This window comes from Mastacembelus armatus, chromosome 5 (assembly GCF_900324485.2).
Source record: "Mastacembelus armatus chromosome 5, fMasArm1.2, whole genome shotgun sequence".
NCBI classification, from domain to species: domain Eukaryota; kingdom Metazoa; phylum Chordata; class Actinopteri; order Synbranchiformes; family Mastacembelidae; genus Mastacembelus; species Mastacembelus armatus.
The window spans coordinates 2,800,288-2,828,260 of record NC_046637.1 but is presented as its reverse complement, the minus strand read 5'-3'; the positions used below and the strand labels follow the sequence as shown (position 1 = coordinate 2,828,260).

Below are 27,973 nucleotides of genomic sequence, written 5' to 3'. Positions count from 1 at the left end.
AAATAAGCTTCAATCTTCTTTTAAAAGTCCTCTTTTGTCCTGCTGTGCACAGATCCATGCACCTACAACCTACTGTCTCCATGCTCGTGCAAAATGGGAGGCTGGTGTCTCAGGCAAACTGAGAACAGTCTCACTTTCTCTCCAGACTTGCAGATAGACAGATAACATTCAGGGGTTGTTCTCCCCTTAATGTGGACACAGAAAGACAACGAGCAGTCCTGGGAATGAGAACTGAATGTAGGCTGTGAAGAAGCTGCGTAGCAGAAGCAAAGCTGAGCCCGCAGTGCATTGTGGTCCCGATAGGATGTGATCAATGTCAGCAACTGAGCCCTCCTTTGAAGTATCCTCATTAAGTTGGTGCTTTTTTTCATCAGAGATCTGAAGATAGCTAAATTTTTCCTGTGAGTCTAAGGGGTGACTGGTTGCAACAACAAAAGAAACGTGTTGCCCATGAGTTTTGGGAAACAGTATCAAAAGAATTACAGTACATTTCCAGTGAGCGCCAGAATGATATAGTGGTTTGCAAAGTCATTTCCCAGTCAGGGCAGTGATTCATTTCCCAGTGTGGCTGGACCTGTTGAAGATACTTAACACCTACCTGGTCCAAGGACAGTACCAACTAGCTGACCTGCGAGCAGGACTACGGAGTATATAAAAACGCGTCTTAGGATTTGGTTGAGCAATGGAACAAGAACAAAAACAAGAACATTTTTGCTTGAGTCTTAGGATCGCTCACAGCACGGTCCGATAGTGCTCTCCAGGGACATCTGAGAGGAGTGGCGGATGAGTGGCGCCATCGTTGGGTCCACCATTGAGGAGGTAGGGAAGAGCTTGTACCAGCCAATCACCATCGTACTGAGGTCCAGCTCCTCCAAAAGAATTCGAGCTACACCCATGAAGCATTTGCGGTCCATCCGCCCATAGTTCCCCCAAACAATCACCTAGAGAAGAGGGTGGCAAAATAAAAATTAGGAGGAAAGTAGACTAAGTAATGATGCATTCATATGTAAAAATTGTTCTGTTTGTATTAGCTTTTTTTTTTTACTGTTTTATAAGCTCTGAACTTGTCCACAATGTTTTGCAGAATCATCTTCAAGGTAAGAAAACTGTTGTGGCAATTCACACCTTTAACTTGTGCTGCATAATAAATCATTAATATTTATTTTAGACAGACATATTATTCTAATGCCACCAAAAACCTGTTTATACCCCAAATATAGGATCAACACATAAAGTCTAGACTCACCAGTCAGAATCACCTTATAAATGTCCTATTTCAGGATTGAAGTAATAAACACACAACATAACCATGTCCTCTAGAAAAGACATTTACCGCTATACACTAGACATTTTGTTTGTTATTCTAGGTGATTTTGGAAAAAATGCAATTGCTGCCAGACTCCCCATGACCAGCTCACTAAAAAGGATTCAGTGTTCACCTGAACATGGTGTCAAAGGCCCTTCATGGGGGTAATGGAGGATCAGACAGGTGAAGTGACAAAGTGATAATGTTAAGAGGAAGGGGTTAATTAGCATTAATCCAGATGGTTTGAAAATTTGTTTTAAGGTCATACTGGATCTTTAAACTTTCTCTCTGTCACAGGAGCACAGAGGGAGCTAGCGGGAGAGAAACCTGTGGGTTTCTGTTAGGGGTCCTCGAGCTCCTGACATCCCGATAACATCAGGGCTCATCTCAGATGGCCCACGTCTTGTCAAGCGGCAGACAAAATAATCAATATCTGTCTGCACATGTCCTCTTGTGTAGTGTTCTTGTGTGTCTGTACATGTCAGCATACCAATTTGTTTGGCATGTGGGAGTGTGTGTGCGTACGAGTCACACTCCCACAGAGGCCAAATCTGCTTCAGTCTATTCCCTCCATCTATAAAAAAGGAGAATCTGTCTCTATTTGTCTGTCAAAGATCAGTCCTCCAAACAATATCCTGACCTGAAGTGCTACAATTTAGGAGACAGAACATGGGGAATTAGAAATAGACGGTAGAACAACTGAAAGTGGAGGGTGATGAAAAATACTAAATCCTAAATCCTCTACTGGATGTAAGAATTTAAACAAACACAAAAACACACACCGCAGGTGCTGGTGGAAAGGCAAAAGACATTTGATTAAAAAACAGCATGATGCACTGAAGTGGGGGTGAAGCGGATCACACAGAGGACAGATGAACTTGAACTGAAGGAAAGCGAGGGTATGTGCTCAGTGACACCAGAGGATGGGAGAGCCACATTATTCTATTCTCTAATATAGTCAAAAGAACTTTCATTTAATTTTGGGTTGGAGCAGTTTTCCTTGGTTTAACACACCAAGTTCTAATGAGGGAAACTCTTAACGCTACAGTGGTTTTGGATTTTTTACAAGAGATTGGAAAAAGCTTTATTTCATCATGGCAGTGCCCTGTCCACAAAGCTAGGCACATAATGAAAGACAAGCGCTATAACCCACCACTCTTCATGCTACAAAGAGGTGGCAAATAGGATTATACATGATAAAGTCTTCATTAGACAAGTCATCTCCAGATACTTTTCTATGCACAAACATGTACAAATCTCTTCTTCCATAACTACCAAACACACTCAGGTAACAGTTTCAGTAGCCTATCATACTGACTTCACAAACACACCAAAAACACTGATATTTACATTTCAAATTAGGTTTCGTTTAATGTCCCATAAGCTGTTTTAGAAGCAGATTAACTCCCCCGGTTGTGGACATATTTAACAAACACACAGGGGAGTAATGTTCGGCTGAGGGTGGTGCAACAACAACAGAGGTAACACGCTTTAGAGGTTGAAGTTCAGTAGAAGTTGTGCTACACACAAGTGCTGTGCACACCTACCTGACCTTGGGGAGCAAGTGATCGTCTATTTCAGTGAATTGATTTCAGTGAGAACTTGTTAAGTTATAAATGTATAAAACCAGATGTCTCTAGCTGAGCCACTCACAGTTTTTACATCAGAAGTACCATCTGGTTAGAAGCCACAGAGTAATAACGCGTGATGGGAAAGGATCATTTCAAGTAGCACATTCTGGAAAAATACAATAAACCCCTTGATTTAGAACTTTTCCTTAATGTATCAACTCCTGTCAAAAAAGAAACAGAAAAAAGAAAATATCAATGTTATGAGCTATTAGTCTTTCTATTGTTGGATGATGCTTATTTAAATTCTTAACTTCTGTCATGTACTAAATGTTGCACTATAAAACGATTATTAATAATTACGTAGATAAAGCTTAATTACAGATCAAGCTGATAGACACCTTTAGCACGTCAATAAACTCAGAGCACAGCAGTCAGGATAAGCTGACATTTAGATGCATCATTGCCAGAAAAGATGAACCAAACATGCAACAGCATGTGGAAAATAAAACCAAATAAGAGATTACATGCAAATCAGAGACGGTGTGAGAGGAAAGAAAATCAGACGATTGGAGGACAGGAGCAGACAGTGCAGAGCCAGGGAGAGGGAGAAAGATGGACAGCCGATAATTAGAAAGGAGGCTTTCAGTGAATAATTACGCAGTGACAGCAGCAGCAGAGCAGCCTCGGGCTGTTCTGAACACCTTTCCTCTGAACACACAAAGGTTCAGACCTGACCGACCTCTGTTAACATCCTACACCTGTCACCACACCGTCTGAGCTGCTCTTTACAGACAAGAAAGGAACTAAAACTTCAAAGTTTGTAAATCCTGAATTCAAACAAAAGTCACACTGACTTCAGTGAAAATTAACAGTTTATCAGTATCAGCACTATGTGTCTGTGGGCTGGTTTCAGCTTGTGAGCTTTTTTAATATTATTGCTGACTTTGCACTTGACTTTTCCACTTCACATATTGGATAAACACTTAGCTATTTTCTGTCTGCGTTTTTTTAACCAATCCACATTTATGCAGAGACCACTTATTACACCACCAACTCTAAATAAATGAATGAGTACCAGTCAAAGTGAATTCCTGCACTTATAGACAAAAACTCTACTGAATTTCTATTCTATTAAATGATCATCCATTGCAGAAATCTGTATCTAATTATGTTTTTAGAACAACCTGTTATTTCAGTATTCCTTTCTTGTTCTTTAGCACCAGAGGAACATGACTGAAAAAAGCAGACCAAGTACAGGTATAACGAATCTGACTGAACTGTATTCTACTTCTGCTTATAATTTTACACGTTTCTGCATGTATAGAATATTTTAAAATGAATTCCCATTATGTAAAAGGTCATTTTCTTCACAGTGCCACATACAGTTATACTTGCACATCTGAAGTAAACAGATGATGTGGAATATAAGGCCATATGTGGCGTTTAGATGGTTCAGTTAATGTGTCTACAATTGTGTGCACAAACAGTTTTTGTGGTACTTTGTAAAATACTCAGTCATGTAGTTAAGGAAGATGTCTGAATGAATTTTTAAGCGCACAGTTGTTGTGCTACATCAGGAGGTGACAAATTGAAAAGCACTGTTGAATTCAGCGATTTTCATTATCTATTGTGAATGAGTTTGATGAAACTGAGAGGACAGAGACACAGACAGCAGATAATTAAGAGGGAGGCGTTTAGTGGCTAATTACACAGCGACAGGAGCAGCAGAGCAGCCTGAGGCACAGCCGCAGGCCTCTCCACTGAGCAGACCACAGCTTACCCTACTGATTACTGAGGAACGTGACACACATCAAGTTAAAACACACGTGCGAGCATATTGATGTTATGTGTTGTTTAACCATTATGAATGCACACAAAACATTACTGTAACAGAATTACAACAAAAAGAAAAAAATACAAATATAAATAATAATAATAATAATACATTTTATTTCATGGCGCCTTTCAAAGTCTCAAGGTCACCTTACAGATAGAAAAGGAAGCATACAGCATGATATACATAGAGTGCATTAAAACAACAGTAACAAGAATGCATAAACGGCGGGAGAGAATGTAAAGGCAAAAGCGTGGATTATCTAGGAAGTGGGCGAAGTACAGTAAAAGTAAATTGAAATACAGAAACCCAGATGACAGAACAACAAATATGAAACAGTATGAGACAATATGAAATAGGCAGAGGGTGAACTATATGAAGAGTGAACTGGAATACGGGTCTAAAACACAAGTGAAAAGAAAGAATAAAACATCAGAACAGAGTGAAAAAATTAGGCGTAGGTTAAGAAAAAAAAGCTGATTGACAACAGAAGCAAAATAAAGAATGAAAGTGAGAAAGAGAGTAAAAAGGGAGGAAGGAGAGCAGAAAAGGAGGGGAGGAAATAGGCAGGTGAAGGGAGTAGAAAGAAAGACAGAAGGACAGAAGAATTCAGTCAGTTATTCAGTTCAGAAGAACCAAAGGAAGGAAAGAGATGAGACAGTGTGCAAAGGTGCTAAGAAAATTCAAACAGAAAAGACCAGAATGAGAATAAGAGAGAGAGAAAATGACGTAATGTGTGACAGGTGAAAAATACAGGGTATGGACAGACAGGGTAGGAAAAAAGGAAGCGAGGGAGCTCAAAATATGCTGCAATAATCAGTCTCTGTCTTAGTTCGTATTGTGACATTTTGGATCTGTAAGGGAGCTGAAGCTCAAAAAAAATCAAGGAACAAAATCAGCTCAAACAGCCTCCTGGTCCCTCAAGTCAGATTCTCTTTGTAAATATCTAGTCCTCCAACCTAAACAAGCAGGTGGTCTGTCCCTATCCTTTGTTATGACACATAGACATGACTGCATGTAAGGTTTTCAGACAGTCAAATGTAGTTTAATGTGTGGTAATACACTGGTGGCACAGGTGACCTAAATGGTTGATTTTTAGATACACATGATCCTGGTCTTCAAAGTGACAATACTGCAACATGCTGACTGTGTGGTTATATTTCAGCATATCCCAAAATTAGCCTGTTTCATTTCATCAGCTGATTGTTTGCCTGCATTGTAAATTAGTAGTGATGTATCTCACCTGCACCACTTTCCCCTGTGGGCTTTCAGAGAAGACCAAGACTTGGTTGTAAAGAGGATCCAGACTCTTCCTCACTGACTTGGTCTTCTTCTTGGCCACACAGATCCCGTTCTCCAGGAGGTAAACTTTGATGTAGGCCGCTGGAACGAAAGCAGGCAGAAAAACTCAGTGTTTTCTCAGAGCACAATGCAACTGAGCTTTCAACTGGAATCACAGTTTTCAGCTACTTTACAGGTTTTCAGGTTAGATGAGATTCAAGGATGTAGAGACTCTAAGAACAAAGATTAGACTATAATATAGTGCAGGGCAGCAAGAATAAATAACACAGTTTATGGACCTACACGTGAACAGAACCATAACCATACTCAGCACACTCTACAAAGTATTTTTGGGTGCAAGTAGAGCTTGGAATAAACCATCGGAACAAATTAATTTTCATTTGTAATGTTATCAGCTGTGAAACACACATTGTACATTAAGATGTATGGCATGTCACTACTTCCTGCCACAAGGCAAAAGTGAAGCCGAAATATTACGAAAACACAGAGCCCCATCTTCCTTTTGTCACACATTTTACAAGACACCAATAACAGTTTTTATAACTTATTAAATATGGCGTCTGTACAGAGATCAGTGTGATAATCTCCGCCTAAAATAATGAAAATCATGGTTGTTAAAAACTTAGAGGAACAGCTGTATCATTCATGTTTATATACAGTCTAGTTTTCACACTGCTGTCCTGCACCACACTCCAATGAAACAAACTTCTAGTTGTGACTTTTCATCCTGGGATGAAGCAAAAGCCAAAAGCAAAAGCTTCTGACTTTGACTGACACACCCACACGCTCTAAAGCTTTTTGTCCTGTGTGTTCGATAAGATTAAAGACTCTAACACACTGAAAGCTGAAGTAAGGATCTTTGTTGTCTTCACACTATATACAACATGGCTTCTGTTTCTCCTCTTTCCATGCTCATGTTTTTTAAATTCTTCTCCGCTTGTTTCTCTCTTCTCCGCCTCCATTTTCTCTTTTATCTCTCCCTTGTAGCTTTTCCCACATCTAAAGTTTGTTTTTTTTTATTTTTTTGCTGACGCTGTTGTTCTTATGCAATTAGGATCAATGGCCGGTTTAATATTATGCAACCACAGAGGGGAACCACAATTAGTGCTTACACCATCCAACGTGCTATTTCCTCTTCTTCACTCAAGCACCTATGTTGGAAAATACTGTATATTCTCATAGGTTGAAAATATCTGCTGCAGTCTATTGCGTGTCTGTAGCTGAGGCTATTTGCTAGCTTGTGATGCATTCAGGTAGTGTAGGATCCCCCATGTCCTAAGACGAGACAGTTGTTTCATAAATAGCTGCCAAGAACCCTTGAAGACACCAAAATGCAAATGTTATGTGTTAACCCACTGCTTGGGACTGACCTGGAGGCCCCTTTGAACCTGGTTTCATGGTGAGTCCCCTGGCTTGGACGACCTCCACCTCCAGACCTCCGTTCCTCTCCATCAGACCGATCTCTATGTCACCTGGATGATTGAAATTACAGGTGCAGTTTAATATTGAGGATGGAGGATGTGAATGGTTCATTACTGCATGGTGTCAGAAAAGTCTGCCTCAAGTAACAAATAACATCACGAACACGTCATCATCAAATCATAGGAAAAAAAACTGCTGTTTTTGAGGAAGTTAGCAGGTAAAGAAAGTTGAATCTAAGAACCAGAGATTTATCCTAAAAGCTGTTAAGACCAAATTAGAGATAAAATGCGAATAAATACAAAGCTGCTCTGTGTCTGCTGGACACATTTGTAAGCAGGCAACAATATTTTAGTATGGCCTGCCTTTGACCCCCCGTTGAGATCTGGGAAATGAAAATTTCACTCATTTGGAAGTCACATTTGGAAAACAGCTTCTAATACTGTTCCAAAAATGACAGAGCAGAGATAACTGAGTTATTGTGGTCCTCCAACATTATATAACGATGGCGTGGACAGCAGGTTTTAGTCCAGCCAGTGTCACTTTTTTTGGGACAAGGACACTGTCTGGCTGCCAGTGAGAACAATGACCCATTTACAGTAGATCACTACTATGGAGGACTGACTGCATACAATAAATCCAGTATATACAGCCTCAAAAACTCTGCAGAAGGGAACAGTTCTGATATATGAGGCACTTTTCCCAGTGTGAAATGACTGTAGCAGTCATTGGGTTCAGTTCTATGAGGAAGAAATCCTTTTTTTTTTCAATTTTCAGATCAATTTTTCATGGAAAGACTGTTTCAGAGGCATTTTACAAAATACAGGTGGAAGGTTTGACCCGCAAATCTTAATGATTTCCTTCTCAACTTGGAGAAAGTGCACAGTGTTATGATAGTTATCTCTGTCAATGTAAAACAGACTGATTACAGACGAATTGGTTTTAGCTTCTCATGGCTCTAGGGGAGAAAAAGTGTGGCAAAATGGTCAAAAAGAGTTTGCACCCTCGCACCCATAGATGTTGTTGCCAGTGTCTGTCGCCCAACAAACTGGGCAGGTCCCATTCCATCAAGGAAATCGCTGAACTGGGCATCAGATGCCAGACACATGCCACTGTAGTTCAGACTGCAGAGGGAGAAAGAGTCAGACAAGGATAGAAAGGGTTAAACACGGCCAGGCACTTCTCACCGTACTTCAGTTACAAAAAGAAAGTAAGTCAGAGAGTGGACGACAATAAGAGTCTAAAGGAATCAGGACAAAGACAATAAAACACAAAAAAGAACTGATAACTGGACTCCTGTCTTGTTTCAACTTAGTTAAACTCCCAAATTTCAAATTGGTTTCCTTTAACTAAGCTCAGATTGTTGGCTTTAGAGTTTAGCCCCTGTGTCTTTGTTTGGTGTGAGCTTTTGTGTGTATGCAAAGGAATCAGCTCAGACCGCCCAGCATACAACAGGTATGTGTTCCATACATTCAAATGAAAGAGTCTGCCTTAATCTGCCTTCATATACGGATGTATGTCTTGAATCTTTGAGAAGCTTAGTACCTGTACCAGGATGGCCGAGAGGTTAAGGCGTTGGACTTAAGATCCAATGGGCATCAGCCCACGTGGGTTCGAACCCCACTCCTGGTATCCTGTTAACGAAGCACTACTGACCCTAAATATCATGCGTCTGTTGTCCAGATGCATCTGTCACAGCTGTGGCTTGTTGCAACTATTTGACCACAGCTCTGTCCTTCTTTCCTCAATATGAACCACCCGGCAAAACTAAAACACCTGTGTGGACATGGTGGGTCTTTAAATAACAAAGAACTCTTAAAGCCCTGAGAGCGAAACCTCCATAACATATACAAATTATTAGGAAAGTGTGTGTATCGTTGAAGAACGTTGTCAGATTGCTTTAAGAAAAGCTTAAAATACTTTATGTTCACATTAACGGTCTGCAGCCCATGTGCCTACCAGGCTAATTAACTTAAGTAATGTCTGTGGCTTAGGTTGTCTCACAGTTGTAAAACTTGCTCTACTGCTCCAAAAGTAAAGCGTGGTTTACAGTTAGATATGACTGCAGCTACTTCACACACACGTCACTGTTGTTCTCAATGAAATTATCGTCTTTGTTCTGTACCAGAGGGTGAGCAGATAAAGAGAAGATGAACTAAGCATGTCCTCTTCCTTCTCCCCTCTACCTCTCCCACCTGTCTCAAGTTTTTCCATCAATCTCTCATTTTCTTTTCTTGTCTCCTTTGGTGTATCTGTGCATTTTGCAGCTGATTTGATCCTGATGAGATACAATTCTTTAAATCTTTAGATTAACGTTTGTTCCCTTTTCTACATCCACTCTAACAATCTTTTGCCTCCTTCTCTCTGAAGTTATATTTCATCCTAGTCTATAATCACTCATTCAAAACTCATTACTGCTATGATGAAGTACTTCAGCTGCACATTTGAGGAAACAGGTGTATTATTTTTAAACCAAAATGTCTTTCCACAAGGACTACAACCTCAATTACCCACCAATATTGTCTTCAATGTTAAATAAAGGAGAAAGAAAGTGTTACATATATTAAATATTTACTAAATTGTTCCAGCAAAGTCGCATAAAGGCACACAGGCTGACATTCAATGTGAACTTCAGAATGAATGGCCAAACACTCAGCAGTCATTACAAAATATAAAATTTTACTAGGCAGTCTCTTACAGTATGATTAACACGCAAAATCACTTAGCTGAGATTAGTCATTTATGTAGATGTCAGAAAACATTAAATTATCGCAGGTCATTTTTAATATTTATTTATGCTGCTGATGTCTCGTTAATCTGTTTTTGTTTGTGCTGTTTTGCATTTTCATATGTTACATACTTTATGTTAGGTTAGACATTTCTATTTTTGCGTTCCCGTGCACATGTGCACGTAATGCAATGTCCAGTTTGAGCTGCAAAGAGCGAATTCAAATATAAGCAATATGTAAATCAACAGAGAAATTCTATTGCGGTAATTCTCTGTGTTTGATTTTCAGTTTTTCTGTGAATGGGTGTGACCATATCTGTGTGAACACAAAGTGTGATGCCATGCAAATAGTCAGGACACATTAAGCGAGTGGGTATTACTGGGTGATAACTCTGAGCTCTAGATTATAGTGTTGGTGTATGAGGCATATCTGGAGATTATGCTGCTGTTTCACCGAAATATGACACTCGATGTAAAGTATGTGCTGCTCCCTGATGACACACTAGAAATGTTACGTTATTATTATTATTATTATTATAACTGCCTTTTACTTTTCAGATTGAAATCATCAGATTGTAATCATGCATGAGTATAATATCATGCACAACCACAGACTGAAGTTTAATTTTCAAGTTGGATTTGACCAAGTTGGATTTAGCATCATAGAGTTAGCTAAATAAAGACAAACTGATCAATTCTACGTTGTCATCAAAAGCTTTCTGAGTTGACATTTCCTAAAAATTGTTCACAATGGTAAAGCTAAATTCTTTCCACATAACTACAGCCTCAATTATGTTTAGTGACAACATTTTTCCAGTCCAGGTCTTACGTTCTTTTATGGAGCATGTCGTTAGGTTTGTTTTACAAAAACAGTTTAAGATCATGGAAGGACTACCTAAAAAAGAACTTGGACACATTATTTCTCTAACTGAACAAAGTACTTTGAGTTACCTAAATATGAAATTAAATGTCCACAACCATTTATTGTAGAAAAACAAGCCATTTTGTCAGTGAACACGTTGCTTTTATGTTCAGATTGAACATATGGCCTATTTGTATATATGTTCACTAAAATAGTTTTGTCATTATGATTGTGCCCATTATTATTTTAGCATTATGAAATGAAAACAAACATAGGAGTGCATGTGAGTGTGTGTGGCTGTTTGTCTTTGTTTGTCTCTATGTGGCCCTGTGATGGACCTCTTGACCTGTCCAGGGTGGACCCCTGCCTTCCACCCAAAGAGAGCTGGGATAGGCTCCAGCAGATCCCTGGGACCCTGGTTAAAGGAATAAGCGGGTATAGATGATGGGTGGATGGATGGATGGAAATGAAAAAAAGAATGTAATCCATGCGGAGCTAGTACGTAAGGTTGGGTCAATGAGTTGTCATTGTCATCTCTATGCTGCAGTAGAAAGGCTTCAAGCCACAGATGAAGCAGTACCCTAGGGGCCTTAGCAAAGGAGAAAAGGGAGCAATTTAAACTTTTCAGCTCAAGCCCAACAAAATGTCAGCAGTGCCTTTGCTGACCATGCTTAATGAGTAGGTTCCAAATAAGAAACCTCTTTTTAAACACAAAGGAAATGTATAAAAATATCCTCACATCCCCTATACAAACACAGCAAACCATTCCCATTTTAGCCCAACACACACACATACATACTGAGTGGGTCCTGGACTGCCCCAACCATAAATCAATAAGCTCATAAGTGTGATTGGATGGTGTTAGCTAACAAAATGCTTATTCATGGCAGTGCATTCGCAGGCACAGAGCTTTTCAATCAGCACAGTGAGCCAAAGAGCCGATGGAAACACGGAAACACTGACAGACCGGAAGACAAGCAGCCGTTTGCTGCTGATGACTTCAGTGATGCTGTGGTGCAGCCCAGTTTAATGATTCAGCTGTAGTTTCCCTCTCTGTAGTAAGTCCTGCAGCTTAGAGCACACATGGATTTACATTTTAACCCTGAGGTTCTCTGTTTTACAGAATCAAGAGATAATAAAACGTTTTAAGATAAGACTCAAAACAATTATGTAACAATACTACAATTCAGACATTTTATAACTTTTTGAATTTATCTAGGAAGAACATATTGTAGACGGCTGCAGTGTCGACTGTGACGAGAGGGTTCAAAGCTATCCCCTATGGGCTTAGTGTGATTATGTCTCTCTCTCTTCCTGGTTTTACTCTCTTTTTTATTCTTCATTATTTCTCCGAGTTTGTTTGCATATTTAAAAAAACAACAACAACAACAACAACAACAAAACAAAAGAAGCTCCATTTGGCTCCGGCATTTATAAGATACAATCAGTAATGGCTGTGTCAGCTGACTAACCCAGCATTAAACAGGCTACAGTGTTCTCACTTTAAAATAAACCTGTTAGCATTGTCATATTGTTTTTTTTTTTTTTTTTTGATGCAAACTAAAGCAGGTTTTCATGCAACAGCTCATAAGTACAACATCTGCAGATTCCAGATATAAATGGAATATTAATATGCAGGCAAACAAATTCAGTGATGCAATCATTCTCTCTCCCAGTCTCTACCTCTTCTTGTTTGCCTCTCTGCTCTGTTTGTCTTTAAACCCTCCCAGCCCTCATCAGTCTGTCTGTGTGCTTGTCTGTCTGCCTTGTCTTGTTATGTAACTGCAGAAATTCAAGCCGGTAGCCAGGTTGGCAGTGATCAGCATGTGTGTGTGTGTGTATGTGCATGTTCAGTTGTACTACACTACTGCTGATGTCATATGCATTTTCTCCCCCTGCACCATCATCATCACCCCCACCCCCCGAGTATTTCTGTTAGATGGATTATAGAAACATATGCAGGAGGCAGTTATGTCTGCAGCTATAAAGATAAAATCAAAATAAAAAAGCTTGAAGGCAGTTTTAAATCACTGTAAAATCAGTGCTAATGCTAAACAATCCACCAGATTGCTGTTATGCCCAAGACCTAACTGCTGTCACTTTAATTCTGGGGTAAAGTGACTTTATCTTCCTGCAAACCTGCCCAGGAGTATTTTAAATCAAGTCACAATCTGTGGTAATTTCAGAATTATAGCTGAAAGCAGAAAAAGTCCAATGCCAATTTTCCAAATGTGTTTCACAGGCAGATCTGGTCTAAATTTCATGGGAATTTCTTTTTAAATCATTGCTGCAGAGTAACAGGGAGTAAAGGTAAGTCGAGCAAAACCAACAGGAGTCATGCAGACCAAATAAACACATGGTCAACACACAGTCAGGAGATACATATTTTTACATTTATTAGTTTAAACTAGAAAGCATGGCAGCTACATACAGTAGCTATGCCAAGACATGCCACAAATTATAAAAATTCCTTTTCCTTTGATTCTCATACAAAATTAGTCCTGGTTCCAACCACATTTCTCTAAAATCTGTTCAAAGATTTTGAAACTGACTATAAAAAAAAATGAATAAAATTCGCTCAGTTATTCATCAGTCATGTGACTGTTTGTTGGATTGAGATAATCTGACATCTTTTTTTTTTCTAGAAAGACACGTTATATTTAAATTGAACTGCGTCAGGATTTGTTACTCACTTTCCCTCAGAGCCATAGCTGTTCATGCTGTCCTCTATGGACTCGTGGCTGGCCTGACGTATGGTTCGACTGGGCATCTCCACAGCCAGACCCGTCTCTGTGCTCCTCTGGATGCCGCCCTTCAACTTCCTGCCGTCTGTATCCACTATGAGTTAGCAGATACAAAGAAATCCTACAATTAGCAACTACAACACATACACTGGATATTTACATATAGTAGTGATTGTTATTTTCATTCAGTTCAACACAGATATTTACTGTTTACTTTACTCATATGCTTGTGATTGTAAACACCATTTGCATAGTTTCATTTTCATCTTTTTCAACATTTATTTTTCATTGGGATTTCAACTTTTAATAAAAACGTATTTTCTTTCTGGAAAATTTGAAACAGAATAGGGTCATCACATTTATGAACCATTTAGTGCTAGAGGTTTATATGTTCGAACTCATCAGTGTCAACAGAAGGGCGACCACGGTAGTGAGAAATCACTATAACTAGTCCAAGGACAAAAGCACTCGATTCCTCCTCAGTCAGACACATACATCTTATTGCAGAATAGACCACAAAATCGATGCATGGAGCACTTTATGAGACCAATCTCTGCTGGCCGCAAGGTGTCCTGCGTGCGAGTGTTTGTGTGTGTGCTGATGGAGGTTGTGCTCATAATGAAGTACTCGATCAGGAGGTCTTTGACCTTGTTTTTAGTACAGGACTTTTATGTTGTTTTCCTTTAATAGAGAGGACACACACAAGAACATACACTTGTCTGAAACAGAACTCAATATGTTAAAGGGTCTGTGCCACTGCTTTTGTAAAATAGTAATGCAGTCATTTTTACGAGAACTTAGTCCGTTTCAGAGTTTAAAATACATGTTAAAGTCACCAAATGAGAGGATTAAATATAAAAAAACACAAAGTAAAATTTCTATTTTTTGCTCCTCAGTATTTGTGTTCAGTCACTGACCACACTGACTCTTTTTCAGTCAACTGAATAGAAAGAGAAATGCTTTAGATCCTGGCACACACAGAGACACACTCGAGCACAACACCAAGAAGTTAGTTCTGCAGTTATTAAAGAGCGACCTAGAACGGTGCTATTTCTATCGTGTTCATGTGGGACAGGACGTTGGCAGATTTGGGTTACTGCTTCGGTTGCTTGATTTGTTCCATATGACTAGTTACTTCCTGTGTTAGTCCCGAGCACCACTGTCATCCGGTACTCCTGTTGGTACAAACCAGTACAGAGGTCAAAATAATTATAATTTAGTGAAGAGAGGACATGATTCTCTGTTAAAAAAATACAGATACTTCACATTTCTATTAAAAGAAAACAAACAAACAAAAAAACGACTTGTTGCTTTCAATCACAAGTGGAAATACAGTCATATAAAAACAGTTAAGAAGATCTGGCATGGGGCAGGACACGATACAAAGGTCTTTAGGGAGAACTGAACCACAGGAAACTGCAATTTTGTTAGACTACCAGGGCATGGTGAACCCCCTGGGATGATATGAGCCACATCCCTTTTTGACCTTAATCCTAGTGCATCTTGCAGCATTGCAGTCTTGTCTATACCTACTGAGGGTTTATAAAAATTGGTGTCTGAGCCTCTTCTTTGACGGATTTGTTCCATGTATGACTGTGGGGGCTCAAGAAAGTAGTCCTGTGTCACCAAAATGTGATTTTTAATAATTAGGTTTTCTGTCTCTGAAATATTTTGTTCAATAAACTCCACCACAGCCGCAGGAGATATCTACATATACAAATAAAACTGTTTATTTTGGAACAAAATTTTTGAGTTTGTAACAAAATGAAACATTGACCCAAGAGAGGCCTAAATGGACACTAATCAAGATAAAAGATCACATTTCAGATTGATGGAACACTTATACACTGATTCTCTTGGTCTCCCACACTTTCCATATAATATTAGGCCTGTAATACATTTTCTGTCTGTCTGCATCGCTTCCTGTTTCTGTGTTTAAGTTTCTAAGGTCTAATGACAGATGGTGTCAAATGCTATACACAATGTATTGCTAAAGGCAAACTTGGGATTTATGATATTGGGCCATATAAATAAAGCTTGACTAATACTCACACTGCCAGTTAGTAAATTAAAAAACAATGTCATTAAATGTAACTGCAACTGTACCATTTTGGGACACAGCTTGACATATTTGACATATTGGTAATGCTGAAGTTATACTGCACCAAAAACAGCTGATTCATAGAATTATTTTTTATTTAATCATTAAACCATTAAACTTTTACATTACCTCATTCGAGATGGCCAACTTGTACGACCTCAAAACACCAAACTGGTTATACATCAGTGGAAGAGGTGGTACTTCTTCACTTTGTATTTCTGATGTGTCTCTGCTCTTTCTGACCATTTTGCTTCTATCAGTTTTCCTTTTTCGCTCACTTGTCATTAATCCTTACATAGAGGCACTCTATCCTGTGATTCAAAAATGAAAGAAAAGTCATCCTATTATCAATATCTTAGTACATTATTTATCTAGTAATATTTTAGTACATGGACCATCTTTAAACCAGTTACAGGTAATCACACTGCTGGTTGTGGGTATGAGGAGACAGATGTTGGCCAGCCAGCATCTGCTTGGAAAGTCAAGCCAGACTATTTTTTTTCCTTCTGTGACCAGCTGTTGTTGTTTATTTGTTTCCAGATGTTTCCAGTCTTAAGTATATTACAGCTGTATGAAATGTGGTAGCAGTATGTCTACAGTCAGAGGACTTAAAAAGCTGCTCCGTCAGCCTGAGTTCTACACTTTCTTTTTTTTGATCATTTATAAGGACTGACTTCTTCCCATTGTATATTATGTTATTTTACTATATCTTAAATCTTATGTTTTTAAATATAAGCAAGTGCATCTTTCTCAGTCTGTTCTCCTCTGTTCACTCTCTACAAAACAAATAAAGTAAGATCCCACTCCACTCTAAAATAGCCTTCTGGTGAATGCAGTTCACAGCATGTGATGCAGAGCACCCACTGTGATGCAGCTCAAAAAGTGTCTGATGTGACGCACAAAAGTTGAGATGTAGCAGTCAGAGAGCCAGGACTCATTAGTTTGTCTCCCAGCAGAGACATATTAATAAAAGCAGAACAGATACAAAAATAGCTGCTCCCCATTCGGCCAACTCATCTGGTCAACACAGACTGGCAGACAGGGAGACTCGTAGACAAGGTAGGTCGTACCTTCTGGCCCAATGACTCAAAACACACAGATAAAAATACTTTTGCCCTAACTTACTGTAAAGAATTAAGCCATTAATATGTCCATATATATATTATTTGTCCAATATACCATGTTCTAAAACGGTTAAACACCAGGTAAAGTGTGTATTGTTCAATTCTTGTCACAACATTTCTAATATGAGTTTGTGGAGGAATGTGTCATTGCTGTAGCTCTGACTTGGAGCTGGACGAGGGTCAGCTCAAGCAGTTAACTAGAATAAACCCTTCGCTACACAACCATCCGTCCAATCCAATAGTGGTGAATCCTAATTAGGCTACTAACGTGCTAAACTAAGATGTGAACTTGCTATACATCAGTAAATTAGTATTGTGATCCTGAGCATGTTAGCATGTTACCATGCTAGCGCAAATCACTGCTGTGTCTAATGCAGTTACCCATTTATGTCAGAAGTTGGAAGTCAGAACAGATTTTCAGCCTAAAACAGAAAAAAACGGACCCAGAGACCTTGAGACCCAGATCTATGTGGTGCCTGGACTACTTAAGCAACTAACACTTGCATCCATCAATTCATGACTCTTTAGTCACATTAACTTGTGTGCACAGACAGAATCAAATAAAATCCTGCCTGAGATAGACTGGTCCACAGGAGGCAAAGCAGAAAGCACAGACAAAGAAAAAGGTGTAAATTAAACTTGAATCTTGTGTTGAGCTCACATCTCTGCATACTTCACAGCTTCCCTTTGCCAAACAACATTTAGTGTAGGACCTTATCTAGACCTCTTGACACCACTTCTATATCCACTTCTTTGACAGTGGGGAGCTACACAGTGGGAATCAAACACTGTACAGTGAACTGTAGGATTGTACAGGCTCCCTTTGCTCTTCTTACGATAAAACCCTCAACTTCAAACAAATATGAAGCTCTGTTTCCCTCCATGCCACACTTAGTGCTTGTGGCATATCACTCCACACATCTACTCTGAACCACACTGAAATTGTCACAGACGCTAATGAAGACATCCAGGATGAACCTGTGAGCACTTTGCAGAGGTTCAATCAATAGTGGTATACACATTATAACCACTGTGGAGGACCCCCAGCTGTACAGTCAGAGAAGACGGCGTTTAAATGGGTTGATTGAGAACAGATCAAGACTAACAGATACAGAAGATGTTAGATTTTACAAGCTAGTTTGTAAAGACAGGAAACTGGCAGGAAGTCAAGTCTCTTTTTATTAAGTCTCATCTTACCCAATGCAGAAGAGTTTAATTCTTATCTCCGTGAGTCCATGGTCACATTTTCGTCCTACCTGTCAAGGAAAAATTGCGAAGTGTAGTTTTCTATCATACTGACTCAGGGTAAATGAAGTGTCCCAAGAGCCATTTGTTCATTAATGGACTTTTAACCTGCTGCACTACCTTGCAGTTCATAGCAAATCATGGTAATAATCATAAGGTAAGATTATGTTAATAATAATTTATAATCATAGTGCAGATTGGACCAAAGTCTTGACTGATCACTAAACTACATGTAAATAAAGGATTTTAACATAATTTGAACATGATTCTAGCTGGGTCTTTGACTAACAACATACCAACAAGAAGCACTTGTGTTGGTACTTGCAAACACACACATACACAACAGTCCTCTACCCTTCATTATAGCTGGCACTGTGGCAGTGTGTTCTTGCCAAGGTCTGTATCGAGGCCGGGGGGCAGCAGAGTCGAATAACTAGTCTAGAACAACAAGGAACAACAACAAGAACTTTTTAAAATGAGGAAAATGCCTGAGCAAGGACCTTTGGAAATAAGTTTGAGGCTCAACAGAAACTTAATGCAATTAGAAAAATTATTCAGAAAAATTCCTGAAGCCAAGAAAAAACTGTAATAAAATGGTCTCATAATGAAACAACAGGCCACTTTTTAAGAACAACTCTTTTAGAATATTACACAGATAAACAGACTTGACCTTAAAAAGCACATTTTCTTTTTCACAAGCTGTTACCATCACTGAAGTTCTTTTCAAGGGTTATTTAGTTGAGCCAGCGCTCTCTGAGTGCTTTATACACTCTGACAGTCTAACAGCTGTTAGGGTTTAAAAGTTTTATTGTATCAGATGACAACACATCACACTGCATTTGCTGTGATCCTTGATATTTTGCTGTGTGCGTTTCACTGGCAAGGTGTGTGTGTGTGTGTGTTTTTCACTAGCAAGGTCCTCTAAAATGATGACCCACCATTTGAAATATAGGACAGACCCACACTTAAAGTTTAAAGTGACAATGGTAAATTTCATGCTCTGAAATGCCATCCTTAGTGCTTAGAAGCACGTTGAGCAACAGGCAGCATCTTCGAGGACTGGTTGAGCCAGGACAGGTTTATGCCTTACCATAAAGACACCTTTACAGCCATTCTGTGTGGCCTCACATTCATTTTATTACATGCTGGAGCTAAGGGAAACATTCTTTGCAGTGTGCAGATGTCATCAGAAATTTTGTAAGTCAATTGCAAATGTTAATGCAATTTTCTACATGATAACCATGTCAATAAATTACACAGACGTTTAAATTGGATCTAATGTGCAGTTTTATATTTAATTATTTAACATTGCAGCAACAAAAGACGAGAGGGACCAAGCCTTCTAGTGGCCGTAGCAGTTATGATAAGAGGAAAGTGCGTAGTCAGGTTACACTGTTATATAATAACAATGTTCATGTAGCAAGGAGGCTGGGGTGACTAGATACTGTCTTTTAACCATGATCACAATTCTTCTATGAATGTAACAAACCTCTACTATTATCACATAAAAAGGTTATACCTCCCCCTCCATATCTCCTGCCATTGTAGGGGCACTAATTCACGAGATGTTGGGCTCTATCCGGGTTTAGGGATGGAGCTGCTGGTTGGAGAACTTGAGTGGTCTTTCTGCTAAAATTCAAGGAAGGCCAGACACATTCACTGAAATAGGGACTTATATAAAACATCATATTATACACATTATACACATCCCTGAACATCCCTGAACATATTGTTCAGGGATGTGTAATCAATCTCTTCACCTGCAAGCACCCAGTGCAATTTGCTGTTTGTTTTTTTTTTTGCATTAGGGTGTTACTGGTGAGCCTTATACATGAGTCGCTAAATGATTTTCTTGCCACTGCATAGCCAGCCTTGGTGTAGAGCCTTGGTGTAGAGTTAAATAAGGAATACATTTCCTGCAAAATTTACAGTCTGCAACCGCAAATGAGCTAACACAACAAAATGCATTTGTGCGACAACGTTTCTGGTTTGGTGGATTCAGATCTCATAACTAATCTTGGTAAAAACAATGTTATACAAAGCAAGTTCCCCTTTAATAATTCTTCTGGAACATGACCCCAGATCAGACTCAGAGGGGAAGAGGCAGGTCATAGATGAAAAGGAAAGGGGTGAGAGTATAGGAGAGATAAAAGGTGTGAAGTGTGAAGATGAGAGAGCAGGAGGTGAAGAAGGTAGAAAATTTAGAGGCGAAGAGGAGTGAAGACTAACAAGGAGAGAAACAGTAGGAGAGGATGAGAAAAAGAAAAAATAGAATAAAAGGGGAGAGGAAACAGGATAAAAGAGGAGTGTAACAAAGTAGAGAGGACAGGAGAGGAAAATGAAAACTGGATAGAGAAGATGAGAAATACAGGGATGTGAATATAAAAATCAGAGAGAAGTACAAAAAGAATTAGGAGAAGAGGAAGGCCAGAGTGAGAGGAGAGAAAAGGTAAATGTGTCCCTTCTTAACAAGTATTTCATATCAGAGCAATGTACGAGCTGCTTGAGCTAAAAGGAGGGATTTAACTTGTCATCAGAGACAATGGGACGTGGCTGTCACAGCTTGTCAGATACACACATTCAAAATAGCCTCTCAGCGATTTCCTGTCATTACCACACAAAGCACGGCTATGGCATTAAGAATGAAATCACACTCTCATTCATTATATAACGTTATGTTTGAAGAGGCATCACAGCAACTCGTTTCATCTGGCTTTGTCTCCACTTGGAGCCCACATGCCAACCTGACTTCCTGCTCTCAGTCTGTCACAATGCAGCCTGTCAGGACAGTCAAGCCTGTTGGGAGTGCATCATTCAGACCTCAGTTTAATCTTAATGTTCTCTGTTCTGACCGTGCTTCACTTTCCTCCTTCACTTCTTTATATTTTCTCCTTTTTATGTTCAAGTTCTCTCAAGGAAAAGATTGAGGTTCGGATCCAACTTGGGCATACTCATACTCAGACCAGGGTAGCCAGGGTGGACCTAGGAACAGCTGGGCAGTGCCAGTCGAGGCTGAAATGCAATAACTGTCACACATTTCATTCCATTATGTCCTTGACTTACGCGTTGCAGGGTATCCTGCAAGTCACTAAGTCAGTGCTACACAAAGCAGAATTATAGATTTTTCAGTGTGAAATATGGTCATTGTTTTATCGTCACTATATCATCTGACAAAATACAACTTAATGACAGCACCTCCTGGGAGACAGGCTGTACTGGCATTTAACATGAGTGATGACAGAGAAGGTTAGAGGTTTTCAGGGTTGTCAAATTCAGGTACAGCCAGTAGCCATAAGGGTCTAAATAAGCCGCAAATGCATGTTAATTGTGGTAAACACTCACAGACCAGCTAGATGTCATATTGCTTTATATTGTCTCGGTAATGAAACTCATTTATCAAACGTTTCCCTGCTATGTGGTGCTGCTAATGTGCTACACTGCCTAGTGCAGCTTTTGTACCTCATGGTGAGAAACACTATGCTAAAACAGCATCCACGGTCACTAAAGAACTAAAGAACACCTTTCCTGCTGCCATACTGCTCAGTATAACAAATGAACACCTGCAGCCTTCACCCACTTCCTGCCCTCTGCCCTCCCCCCCTTCTCCCTATAGAATAGACCTCCTTTCCTGGCAGTCCATTTTTTACTCCTGACTTTTCTGGGTCGTCTCTCCAGCTCAGAAGTACACCAGAGACCTTGCTCTTCCTATCATTCTCCCCTCTTTTTCTTCTTCAACTCATACCTATCAGACAGGCTTCATGTATGTCTTTTTCTGCACCATACACCTCCAAGCTGCTGTGGAGAGAAATCTTCTCACTCCTGTTCTTTGAAAACCTTTCATTCATAACTTTGAAACCCATTTTTAATGTATTTAAATTTTTTTGCATCATGCCAGCTTCTCTTTCACCTTCTATCTGTGGTCTCCACGTGACTTGACAGCAGGAATGAAAATGGAGAGCTGATGTGATGGTAGGGTGAATGAGAGGACAGGAGAGACGAGAAGGAGGGAGAGGCAGGAGGAAGGAAGACCGAATAAAAGGCTTAACAAGCAATGAGGGAACAAGATACTTACTGAGCCATTTTAATTTTTCAAATCTCGCTTCTAGCCTTCTACCTTCTTTAACTTGTTATTTCCTTCTTCCAATCCCTCCATATCCCTCTCCATGCATGTGACCTCTGGATGGTATATGTTGATGCAACTGCCTCTTTGCACCCACCCCCCCATCTTCATTCCTTTCCTTTGCCTACTCTCTCCACCTCTCCTCACCCATCATCAGTCCCATCTCTTCCTGTGTTTTTCTCGTCCTTATTTTCATTTTCTTTCCTTTATCTGACTCACTGAAGGCTAATGTTCAAATTTCTCCCACCTAAGTGATATGTGATTATTTTAGCTGCTATTTTGATGCTGTACCTAATGCATTCTCAAACTTCAGCTGGCACTCTCATTCATAACTTCTTTAGAAGTAGTTTTAGTGTCTTCAAAAGGAAACATGGCTACTGCGGTCTTTGAACCTTTTTAGATAGTCTTTCTAACCTTTGTATCACATATATCACAAGTATATATATAAGTTATATAGAATTAACTGACCAAATGACCAAAACTTAATCCTAAATTAGTTCCTTAAAGAAGCAAGGGACAGAAAAAAAAAAAATCCCTACCTTGGAACTTTTTCTCATTTTTCTGTTCTTGTAAGAACTTTACAGCAGCATTCCACCAGCACACAGTCTCACAAGAAGAAATATAGAGTCAATTATTCTCCCTGAGCAGCCGCAGTGACAGCAGTGCCTGTTCTGTTTCTGTATATGACATTTTTTCTCCATCTGATTAATGGAAAGATAAGAATGAATAAGAACAAGCCTGAGAGGAAGATGATTCCTTAAAACACTTACATCTTTAAAAAACAGCTGATGGGAATGTGCCTTTACTGTCTGGAGACATTTTGTTTAGTACACAGTAAATTGCATATGTTCAGTGCCCTATAGGCAAGATCAGCAAAACAAGGTCAATTACCTTTAGCTCACAGTGTACCCAAAGGTGTAAATAATTTGTTCAAGTGCCCATTTTGCAAACCTAAAATCACACAGTGTGCATCAGCAAATTAGAAGCTGCAGATGCACTGGTCATATTTCTGTTGCTGATAGCTACACCATGTTGAACTTAAGAACAACTCCATACATTATTTTAAGAGTTGTGTGTGTGATGATGTAGTTGGGCAATTAAGGAACATGAATACAACTGAAGCACAGCACAAGTCAGAATAAAGAGCAGCAATTGGCAGAGATGCATCACATTTTTACCTGGAAAACCTCAAGTTATATCGTAACTATTAAACTCAACAGGCGAACACTCGTCAAGAAGCCTTCAGGGAAAAACAGCAAATCATAACCAGAAGAGGAAGACAAGGAAATCTGACAGACAGGGAGCGTCTAGAATACACTACATTATTTAAAACAATGATTTTTAGGAGAATTTCTCCTTCGAGAAGTGTGAATGCTGGCTGTTGTTTTCAGTCAGACGTGATGAGACAGACAGACTGATGAGTGGCTAAATGTACATTTAATTTTTCATGTTTTACATTAACTCTGTAATGTCAGCGAAGCTCAGCTGTCAGTCTGTCACCAAGAGCAGTGAAATCTAACACCTGAGCTGCTAGATAACGCATACATAAGGGCATGAGTTTGCATATATGTGTCTGTTCTCTCTGCTGATCATCTGTGAGACACGGACAGGAAAACAAAAACTGCAAATCAGGTCAAAGATATGAAAAATGTCTTAGCTTCCACAAAAGGAAAGACAGCAGCAAACCTTTCTGAAACTGCAGTATTTCCCTTAAAACTGGGTACAGTGACTGTATAGCTTGTGCAAACTTTGCTATCACTACCTCCATTGTAGACATTTGGGGGAAAAGAGAATTCGTGTTAAATGGGCAATAATGTTAGCCTCCGAGAATGCTCAGAATAAACGTGATTTCATTTCAAAAAATGTCATGTAAAATCAAATCCAAAGCAGAAAAGCTAAACATACTGTACCCACGCATGTATTCAACAATGGGGGCTGATATCCTACCTTCAAATTTTATTACTTCAATTGATGTTGTGTTGACACAGAAAGAAATAGACTTCCTGTCCTGTTAGAGAAACATACTAGACAAAGCAGTGACAGAAAAAAAAAAAAAAAAAATCAAAGACAGCGAAACGAGTGGAAAAACAGAAAACGAGGAAAAGGAATTAAGACACTTTTCGGTGGAAAGACTGATTCAACCTGCAAACAGACAGAGCGGCAATGAGACAGAAAAAGAGAGAGAGAATTAACCTGCAATCAGGCCTCTATTTAGCTGCAGTCAGCCACAATCAGCAGCCATATTAGCATTTAATTAGACAGAGCCACAAACCATGGTCTGCTGCTCCACTCTGATTACCTCACACACTGTTTTCATATCTGTGTGTGTAGCATAGGGCCATGTGCACCTACAATCACAAATGGCTGCATAAATTTGTGAGTTTAGTCATGAGAATGCTTAAATTTATTAATACATATGTGCTCGTACAGGTCTGTGTTTGTCCATTCCTATGTAGTGGTCCGCCAATATCTGAATATTTGAAATCAAATTAAATGAATTTTACATGTTTTTATTTTGGATTTGTCGTGTTGGGATTTGTCGTGTTTGCCATAAAGACGGGCAGTGGTGCCCACAAAAAAAGAATCAGCAGGCTGAAATCTGCTTCTGATTGATGTTCCCATGATGCTGCCCTTCATCAGACTGTGCAGACTGGTGACAATAAACACGCACACACACCTTATAAGCAGGTGAGAGTGTGAATTAGCTTTGGCAAGGATCCTTATGTGTGTGAGTGATGTGTAGCTTTACCTAAATTGTGTAAACATCATGGGATCCAATTTATTAAGTTACAAAATGTGTTGTGTTGCTATATGATAGTTGATATTTGTAATTATGTGCTCAGAGAAGCACAAACACAACTCAACTCAAATTACTGGCACTACAAGTGACTTGAATCTTGAATGAAAATAATGACGTAATACTGGACCGACATTAACAAAATTCAAATTTGACCTAATGGTAGAGCTTGAAGAAACGTCAGTGCTCACCGGTGTTATCAGGCATGTAACATGTCATATGATACATTACATTTGTCAAAATATATGCAATAAAATCTTGTCATTGTTTGATAGTATAATGACCGAGCGGAAGAGATAAGGAAAAAGAATAATGAACAGTGTCTGCAGTTTAGAGCTGCAGGGTGGTGTGGGATAGTACAGTAAATAAACCATATAAAGTGCAGCCACATAGCATTTAAATAGGATGCACATGTATTCAGTGCTGTACATGCATGATACAAAACAACTTAAAATTGTATTTGTAAAAATGATGCTCTATATCTAAAAACATTAACAGTGGAATTCTGGGGCATACCTGAACCTTTGGACATCACATATTAATATCTAATACCTAATAGCTACAAGAAACACAAGGAAAACTATGAGGTAAAGTGCCAAAAAATGACGTATGTGTACTAATGCGGCAATATTAGTCTATGGTTGTGCATAAATGAGTAAGATTTGTGGTTTGTTCAATATGAACTGACAACAGTGACTCTACTGTCAAAAATATGTCACAGGGTCAGAGGCATTATGTATGCAGCAGAAGATACATCGATTACTCTTTTCTGCATAACCATAGACTAATACGCACACGTTTATTAGTACATGCACGTCTTCACTGACAGCTGCCTTACCCTGAAGAAAACAAGCCAAATATGCTTGATTACAACTACATCCCAGATTATGGCACTTAAATGACAGCATGCTGACCTCAACAAGGGTAGGGCCAGCAACAAAAAATGATCAACAGGTCTTTTGTCTCCTTGGTATCATATACAATAATAATAATAAACAGTGAGAGCATCCCTGTGAAACAAATAATCTACCAACATGTCTGAAAAAAGCTCATTCTCAATGATCTCTTTTTAAATTCTTCTCAGCTTTCTGTCTCATTGACAACTGGATTCCACAAAAGCTATTAGATGTCTGTTTTGCTGTTGCTGAGAAGCAGCAGGTGTAGGTGATGTGCAAGATATTGCCAGAAATTAGATACTCACAGACTTTTGAGCAAATGGTTTGTTCAAACTGAGCTTCTGCAATTCTTGGATTGAAAGTTAGTGGTTTACTATGTAAACCGGTTGGTTTCAGCCACATAGACCATTTGGTCATGTCCAGGAAGTCCCAGCATGTTAAACACTACCTATTTATCTTTGTTCATTCATGGTTTTTATGTTGATGACACAATAAAAGCATTTACCACTAGGATGGAAAAATACTTAGTACTTATTATAGTTAGTGATAATTTCATTAAACACAACATTATTTGAGATATGATTGGGCAAGCACAGTACAAGTTGAAGTAAGTCTAGAAGCTAGATTTTAACATATTGTCCCTTTACAAGACATGTCCACAAATTAAACTTATAATAAAATCACATCCCTTAATTATACTAATTACTTCAACTGAGAAGCAGTAGAAGACATTTGTTCTACCAGCTTGTTTTCTTTAATTCATCTTCTTTAAAAAGTCAGTCTGTTCAGTTGAACCCTCTGTTTAAAGGTTTCTATTTGAGATGTATGTGAATGCTTAAAATTATCATTCATAAGCTGCCATACCTTTGATTTTAACAATACAGTACAGTATGAATTTATCCTGTACTTCAACTTACATGGAAAAAACAATCCTGTATTACAGTTTTCCAGCACACAAGCTGGATTAGTATGACAGGGAATCCAGAGTAATTTTAATGTAGCAATAATACCAGTTCAGAGCAAAATACATTACATCATCTGATACTTTCAATCAGAGGAAATACTTGATCCTACCAACAATCTCATCATAGAAAACCATCATCACCACACAGGTATGCAAGGCTCTCACACACAAACACAAACAGACACACACGTACTTGGTCAAATCTGACCATGGTTTTACCAACTTAAACTAATCTGACTAATAGCAGCGAAATGATCTGATTATGAAAGGAAATACAATAAAATCTATGCAATTAATGTGGCAGAAACACTTCCCAAGCTGATGTTTTCATCCAAACTTTTTGATGATTCATTTTCTGTGGGTTGATGGCCTACTAATCAAACTGCTTTAGCGCACAGTGTTAGTGTGATTTCTTCAATACAAATGCAAAATGTATGTCATCCAAACCAGTGGCAGGTCATTTTTCATCTAACCTTTAGCATATTATCAAATTGAAATGTAAATAGGCTATGTTGAAAGATAAACCACTTAAAAAAGAAGGTTGTTGTAGGACACACTGAAAAATGATTTACTGTCTGAGTCTGTCCTCTGAGCCATGACCCATTTACATAACATGTTGCCTGACATGGATAGAAATGTCAGTTTTGCTGAAGACGGTTGACAGTTGTTTTAAGTATGGTTCCTCAACTATGTGAGGGTTGCATGTGTGCATGTGTGTGTGTGTGTGTGTGTGTCTTTGCCACTCACCCCCATCATCCTCATCAAAGGAGTTCATGCAAGGGAAGTAGATGGCAAGGGCCTCAAAGGACGCTGACAGGCTGATGCGGCTCTGTGATCGTTCCATATAAAGGCCCGCAGTCGGGCCCGGATCGGCCGGCTTGGCCAAGCGCGGCTGGGCATTCTTCACGCGGAGTACGGCTCGCGGCGTCTTGGATGGCTGTCAGCTGCCCCCCACGGCAG

At 39.2% G+C, this 27,973-nt stretch overlaps 1 protein-coding gene and 1 non-coding gene across 3 annotated transcripts; one reads left to right on the top strand and one right to left on the bottom strand.

Moving 5' to 3' along the window:
- Positions 1–184: 184 nt before the first annotated feature.
- On the bottom strand, positions 185–27,973 carry rims4 (regulating synaptic membrane exocytosis 4). Of its 2 annotated transcripts, none has more exons than XM_026307450.1 (6): positions 27,761–27,973; positions 13,716–13,860; positions 8,444–8,556; positions 7,384–7,485; positions 5,955–6,094; positions 185–941 (listed from the first exon to the last, which is right to left on the bottom strand). In XM_026307450.1, exons 1-6 carry the CDS (start codon positions 27,855–27,857, stop codon positions 723–725), a joined length of 816 nt encoding a protein of 271 aa, XP_026163235.1. In that variant the 5' UTR covers positions 27,858–27,973; the 3' UTR covers positions 185–722. The 2 variants fall into 2 exon arrangements, with proteins under 2 accessions (XP_026163235.1, XP_026163236.1); XM_026307451.1 differs by having other exon boundaries at positions 13,716–13,851.
- On the top strand, positions 8,982–9,064 carry trnal-uaa (transfer RNA leucine (anticodon UAA)). The gene has a single exon. It is a non-coding gene; the product is annotated as a tRNA-Leu (tRNA).